This window comes from Physella acuta, unplaced genomic scaffold (genome assembly GCF_028476545.2).
Source record: "Physella acuta isolate Inbredline_101_S28 unplaced genomic scaffold, ASM2847654v3 ptg000464l, whole genome shotgun sequence".
In the NCBI taxonomy this organism is placed as follows: Eukaryota; Metazoa; Mollusca; class Gastropoda; family Physidae; genus Physella; species Physella acuta.
This window is the reverse complement of record NW_026731983.1, coordinates 822,501-829,701: the sequence shown is the minus strand read 5'-3', so window position 1 is coordinate 829,701 and position 7,201 is coordinate 822,501. Positions and strand designations below refer to the sequence as shown.

At 33.9% G+C, this 7,201-nt stretch overlaps 1 protein-coding gene across 1 annotated transcript; it reads right to left on the bottom strand.

The window, feature by feature from the left end:
* Positions 1-3,334: 3,334 nt before the first annotated feature.
* On the bottom strand, positions 3,335-5,672 carry LOC131943701 (uncharacterized). Its single transcript, XM_059303914.1, has 4 exons — positions 5,593-5,672; positions 4,506-4,691; positions 3,869-4,015; positions 3,335-3,609 (listed from the first exon to the last, which is right to left on the bottom strand). Exons 1-4 carry the CDS (start codon positions 5,603-5,605, stop codon positions 3,419-3,421), a joined length of 537 nt encoding a protein of 178 aa, XP_059159897.1. The 5' UTR covers positions 5,606-5,672; the 3' UTR covers positions 3,335-3,418.
* Between the last annotated feature and the right edge of the window lie 1,529 nt (positions 5,673-7,201).

Sequence of the window (7,201 nt, the reverse complement as noted above, 5' to 3'; positions counted from 1 at the left end):
TTAAGTACCATTTATTAGGGGAACAACGCGTAAAATAGAGATAAAAAAAACTGTCACGCAACTTCTGTCTATTTGAAATAAAGTATTCTGGTCTTTAATGTACTGCAATTTTTCTTTTGGTTGACGGCAAATCTCGTGCATTCCTCTTCCTTTCGTCAACCAAAGAACATAAAGAAAATAGTATGCACATGCAGTTAGTTAAATTGTATAATTTGTTTCAATTTCAAATAATTGTCAGGCGTATATTGGCAGAAAGTAATGAATTCATTTGTATAACAGGTACATGAAAACAATAATACATTTTTTATGTATACCTTTTATGACAGTGGTTGTAATTTAACGGGAAACACATTTTTGCAATTTAAGTTTAAATTTATTTAAATCTCCCTCATTTTTATTCTTTTCCTACGCACTGGGTATTATGTTACGGGTCTTAATTAAAATAAATGAAAGGTAAAGAATATTTAGACTAGTTATTTATTTTTTCAAAATCCCACCGATTATTTTGTTAGTTGAAGGGAAAGTTTAATTAAATTTTATGAATAATATCATTCAATTAAACAAATCGTTCATTGTTGACGTCAGCAAAGATAATTTAACAGGAAACAAACATGTTGTATAGTATATTTACCTTCACTTTTTAAATCTCGTTGCATTAATTAATGTCAGGTTAAATTATTCAACTCCAGGAAAAGGTTAAAACTACTTTGTATTGTAGTTAGTTATGTTATCCAATAGAATAATATACATTTGTTTAAATAATTCCTGTCGATTTAGTTGTTAGCGTAAAGTGCGAATGTTAAATTAGACATAATAGACCATTATGATTAATGCAATCATCAGAGTTGTAGTTTTGCTCTCTATACCAGCATGACAAACACATGATAGATACAGCAATTTGGATAATACAGTGATATAAGAGACTTCGGTTATATTGATATCGCTTTTGATAGCAGGGTTAAATATATCTAAATGCAATAGACACGGTATATATTACTACTTTACTATAATAATACGGTGTTATTTACAGATTTGGATCACGCAGTAAAGTGCACGTATTCGATATACGAGTGGAGCGTGTTGATGTGTGATTTATGTGTGTGTTGTGTGTTGTATCAAGAAGTAGTGTGTATGGTCTAAGATGAATGATTGTATGAGGCTCTTGGGTTAGTGGGTGTCGTTATGCTTGCGGGTTAGGGTATGGGGTGGTGTAGTGTGGCCAGGAGAATGGGGTGTGGAGGTGGTAAGGGGTTTAAGTTAGGTGTGTGGCGGGATTGTGTTGACTTTTGTTCGTATTGCTGTTTATGTGTCGTTCGGTGTCGGTGTGAAGTGGGTGTGAAGTGGTGCGGGGTGGGGTGGGTTGGGGTTGTATCTACTACGTGTGTTGTATGGTGAATATCTAGAGTAGAGTAGGCTGTTGTTGTCTTGTGTGATGTATGTGTAGAGTAGAGTAGACTGTTGTTTGTTGTGAGATGTATATGTAGAGTAGACTGTAGCTTGTTGTAGAATGTGTGTGTAGAGTAGACTGTTGTTTGTTGTGAAATGTATATGTAGAGTAGACTGTTGTTTGCTGTAGAATGTATGTGTAGAGTATATTAGGCTTTTGTGTGTTGTGAATGGAGATGAATAAATGATTGTTATGTAATATGAAATTAGTGGTTTAAAGTGTGGTTTGTGCTATATAAGGTAGCGTGATTTGCGACGTGAACTGTGTGGTTTAATGTACTATATAAGGTGTAATGTTTATTTGTTGTATTTTTGCGGGGTGTGGCGTACGTTGTGTAGTTAGGTTGTAACGTTCGGAGCATACCGTGAAGTTTTGACGGGGGTTTAGTGGGGTTTGATTCGTGGTGTCGTTCATGGTGTCGAGGAGTGTGCAATTGTGTGTGGCATGGCGTGCGGCGTGTATGTTTTGATTTACACCATGTGTTGTGTTTTGTTGGTGTGTTGTTTGGTGTATGATGGATTGTGTTTATGGTATAGGATGAGTTTGGATAGCCGGGTAAGTGGGGTGAGATTTGGTTTATGGTATGTGTTGCAGTGGGATGTGTCGTGTTATTAATAAAATTAGAGGGGGGATGTTGGGGGTGAGGAATGGGTGATGTAGGGTTTGGTTTCTGCTTCATGGTGTCTTGCGATGTTGGGGTTCGTTGTTTTGATTCTTCTTGTTTTCCTTTGCCCTTAATTTTTATAAAATATCTGACTTGTGAAAGTAATACTCTTTGACGAAAATAAAAAAAAATATCAGTTGTTTTAGATATTCAAAGCTCCAGCAAGCAATTATGTTGTCTCAAGAAAAAAAATGCGATTGGCAAATATTAGTGTGATTGGTAGATGTTTTACGAGGTGAGTGCTGGTATTTATTTATAAAAATTTCCTTGTTTTATGTATGAACGGTCTATCATGTAGCGATTATAATGTTTTAGTGAAGTAATAATTCATAGCGAGGCTATAGTAATTTTGCAGAATGTGAAGTTTATAAAATATAAATAATATGATTTTAAACTTTTTATGTGTTGTAGGTGGATTGATTTGAATAAATATCTTTATGTCATGGGATATATTATTAAAACTGTTTTACAAAATGAATTGCAGAATTGCTTTATAACTGACTAATTAAAGCAGTGTTTTTTTTGTCCTAATCAATTATTTACTTATTCAACTGTCGAGTCCTCATCAAAATAACTTCTAAACTTGTTTATTTAATTAAGTTTATAGATTGTGTGTGTGGTAGTTTATAAGAATGCGTTTAACATTTTTAATATCATTACATTTTTTAAAAAGATAACCAAAAACTATCCCAGAAGGGTTTGGTGTGTTGGAAGGGGGAGGGGGGAAATTAGATTAACTCGTTCTAGATAAACAAGTGCGTTCATTCTGTTTTTATTTTAAAAAATATAAAAATAGAAGAAACAGACTTTCTAAAAAATAATTTAAGCTAATTTAAATGAAGGTAAATATTATTGAACTTATTAAGTTAATGATAGATAGGGACACAAAACTTTCTTCCAGGTAAACATGCCAAGCGACAGTAGCTTCATGGCCTAGCATAAATTACAACATCAGCCAAGCGTAACATGAAAAAAAAAGCTATAACCTAAAATGAAAGAAACAGCTATAACCCAGTGGCGTAGGCAAAGGGGGGGGGGGGGTTAATGGGGGGGGGGGTTATAACCCCTCCCATCCCATGGACTCACACTCCTATATATATATATATATATATATATATATATATATATATATATATATATATATATATATATATATATATATATATATATATATATATATATATATATATATATATATATGATTTTATACAATGGAAAAAATGTTGAACCTCTCCCATAAACAATTCCATGTTACGCCACCGCTATAACCTAACTAGTTGTAAATGTTAGTCTCCAACAAGACATAACTAGGGAGAGACGATGGTCGCATAACCAAAGCGATGGTGTCTCCTGACCATCACGTAGCTGACAATGCTGCCTTTGATCGACAAAACCGATCCCACACAGCTAAGGATGAAAGAGTAGCCGAATACATTCACTGGATACATATCAACTGCATACACAAACCACACAATGGCGCATATGGCGATCAACACACCTGAAAAATATTGATGAAAAATATATTGTTAAGAAGGCAGGGTTATTTACAGCGTATTACTATAACACTTTTACTTATGTCGAATGAATTCACGATAAAAGTGTAATACTTTTTTTATATACTTTAAGCTAATACTTAAAAATATGTTTTAATTTATTTCATCCACTAATTTTCTTCTAAATTAGTCTAGGCCTATCATATAACGACATTTTTTTATATAACGACATCGGCCTATGAAAATGTTAGAATGTCAATTTACCAGATACAGCTCCCAATGCTGCGGATATTTTGACGTAGACGAGCTTGACTTGAAACACGTAGAGAAATATCGTGAGAACCGCTGCAGCTCCGGACAAAACTCCCATGATGGCGAAAGCTCTGCTGGCGTGGTAGAGGGGCGTCAGGACTGTGGTAACATTTATATTGGAACAGTTGCAGTCTTTTTGTTGTGTTTGGTCTTAAATGCATACAGACTCGCTGTTCAAAGTGTATTATAATTCATTTTAGATAAAATTAACTTTTTCTATTTTAATGTTCATCGATCAATTTAGAATGTTACATGGTATACATTTTGTTTTTCTTATATTTATATGTACTATATTTATATAGTAAAGTAAATGAACGTAATTATCTGCTTCTAGTAGTATTTATTTCACTAAATATATTGAGTCTTATATTTAATTTCATCACTATAGCAACACCCTGGAATCTACAATACAGATAATTAGTGTGCACGTTTCTACTACCTGTATCTTATATATTATTATAAAATTAAACGTTAATTGACCATGGCAATAAATTGGTCTAGGGCAAACTACCGTGCAAAAGGTGTTCTAGCAAGTCTCTTACTAAACGTCCGGCATCCAAATTCATTTAAGTGTAAAACTTTTACTTACTTGGGCTGTTCATTTGTATTTTATTACACCCAAACGTATTGCAGACTTCCCACAAGCCAAAGTGGACAGACGAGTCTTCAGTAACAAAACTATCCCAATATGGCGTAGCTTGACCAACAGTGTGCAGGAGTAGGCCTATAGCTATAACACCTGGTCCAATAAACAGCTTTTGGTCCATGGCTGGTTCTTGTGAGAGTGATAATGGGAAAATATATAAATGCTTTAAACATAAACATATATTCTTTAACTGTGGGGAAAATATTTATATGCTAAAAACATAAACAAATATTGTGTGAAAAATATATGTATGCTATAAACATGTATTCTTTAACTGTGGGAAAAATAATTTGTATGCTATATAAATAAACATATATTCTTAAACTGTTTGGAAAAATATCTGTATGCTATAAACATGCATGCTGTGGGAAAAATTATTTGTATGCTATAAACATTCTTTAACTCAATCGTTTGTTTCTTTTTGTCCTATTCAGTGCACAACTAACTAGCTTAACGGCGATCTTTCTGTTTTTTTTTCTCATGCCCTTGTCAATATATTTAGATTTATCTATCTCAAGATGAATCAGAGAATATGAAAGTATTACTTCAAAACCAGATTTTTAAAAATCCCTTAATACTAATTTATAAATTATACATATAATCTGATCTTACTTTAAACATAACCTAAACGCAAACCCCAACTAAAAACATAAAAAAAGACTAATCGACACAGTGATCCCTAACATTTAATATCGCCGTCCCAATATGTACAATACACCGACACCATTAGCCGCCCCAACCCTATGACTGTATACCAAGTGTAAACAAGCCTTAGGATATTTACAAAGTGCACATCCGATATTTCTTTTTTTAAACTTTAACGAAACTGATAGAGCTTTGTTGTAATCGTCTATTTTTAAAAAAACACTGTACGCTTAGCAACCTTTTCGCCATTACAGTCTCGAAAATGCACACCCGACATTTTAAAGAAAAGTTTAGTTCACAGATAAATAGAATAGTTTGTAAAGAAACGTAGATTATAATAACAGTTTAGTTATGTATTTTAAAAAAAACAGTTGTGTTAACTTACTTTTTAGTAACATGAAAGTTGTCGATAGGAATATTGGCAAACGTTTCAACACTTGTTGCTATCTGCTTTTAACACGTCGCAGACCCAAACAACATTTTCTAACACGTCCTGTTTGCGCTTCGAGGGGATGGAAGGGTGGCTTAGATCATGTACTGTAAGACTCTTTGAAACACATCGGTTGTCTTAAAATATGTAACATATGTACCGGCACAGAAGAGGATCGGCGTACCAACAAAAACTTGTACAATTTAAATTCAGAGTCTTGGAATTTCTAGCCCTATTAGAGTTTGTTTTGTGTACATGTGTTGTTGTTTTTTAATTTGTTTTGATTATATATATATATATATATATATATATATATATATATATATATATATATATATATATATATATATATATATATATATATATATATTCTCCATTAAAAAAATAAGTATCCTATTTTTTTAACAACACAAATACAGAAATTCCTACAGAAATGATTCGACAATGTTCTATTCATTATTTGTTTTATTAATAGAGCTGACAGTTTATTTTTAGATATCTGCAGGAGACCAGGGTAATCCAAATGGTTGAATGCCCTTACATCGGCGGGCATGGGCAACCTATACAAAATGAATGCCTATGTATGCAGAGACGTAGCTTGATGGGGGGGGGGGGGGGGGGCCGGCCGCCCTAGGCGCCGACCCTAGTGGGGCGCCAAAAGGGGTGGGCAAAAAATGTAAAATGTAAAAGTTGAATTTATGCGGCAGCTATGACTTATAAACAGTCTAAATTAAGAAATGCATGGCCACAAGCTTTTACATACTGATTTAACTGTTTTCTAACTTGATTGTGTAACTGTAAAACTTATACCCTTAAGAACCATTCACCGGCATACACCGGTTTCTTTTATCAAGCGGGGCGCTTTTTCACCAACTAAAATAGCAAGGATTTACACGGCATTGGTGAGTAGATAATCTTTATCACTTAGAATAGAAATTAATTGTTCTAAAGCGTATTGTACGATTGTATAACATTCTTAAAAAGTTAGTTAAATTAAAACCTGTTCTACCAACTTTGTCCAAGATGGTGGGGAGGTGGGGCGGGGGGTGGGCGCATTCACCAAACCCTTTTAAAAGTTGCATCGTCCACACTGACAAAATCTGATTTTGAATCATATGAGTTGGGTGTGTGCCTTGACCTCAGCTGAAGCCCTGTGGCTGACTCATCGAGCCTCTTGGGTTCAATCAAACCCAGGTAAAGAAAAACTGCTGTAAACTCTTTTGATTTTATTCTTTTTTATTCCTTTGGATTTCCTAAAGATCATAGGCGTAGGCGACACTTCGTCAACTCACTAGATTTTCATGAAGATCGAACCCTAATAATCTAGCCTCTCTTAATTGTATTTCAAACTATTTCCTTCATCAATTTGTGTCTTCTTCTCTTCCTCTTTCCCCATGGACTTTACACAAGCATTTGCTTATTGATGTTATTTACTGTCTTTCTGATAATGTGACCTAACCACCACCTTTTCTTATTTCATTCTGCTTTGTCTGTAACCTAGCCCCGAGCCATACAGCAAAAGAGACTTCACATTTAGCTATAGATCCTGATTGAATTTTTTTGA

What these genes read in the sequence shown, in the direction of transcription:
- LOC131943701 (XM_059303914.1), bottom strand. An exon ending in AATACAAATGAACAGCCCAA is followed by an intron (nt 4,016 to 4,505) that starts GTAAGTAAAAGT and finishes ATGTTACCACAG; the next exon opens with TCCTGACGCCCCTCTACCAC. An exon ending in AGCATTGGGAGCTGTATCTG is followed by an intron (nt 3,610 to 3,868) that starts GTAAATTGACAT and finishes AATATTTTTCAG; the next exon opens with GTGTGTTGATCGCCATATGC.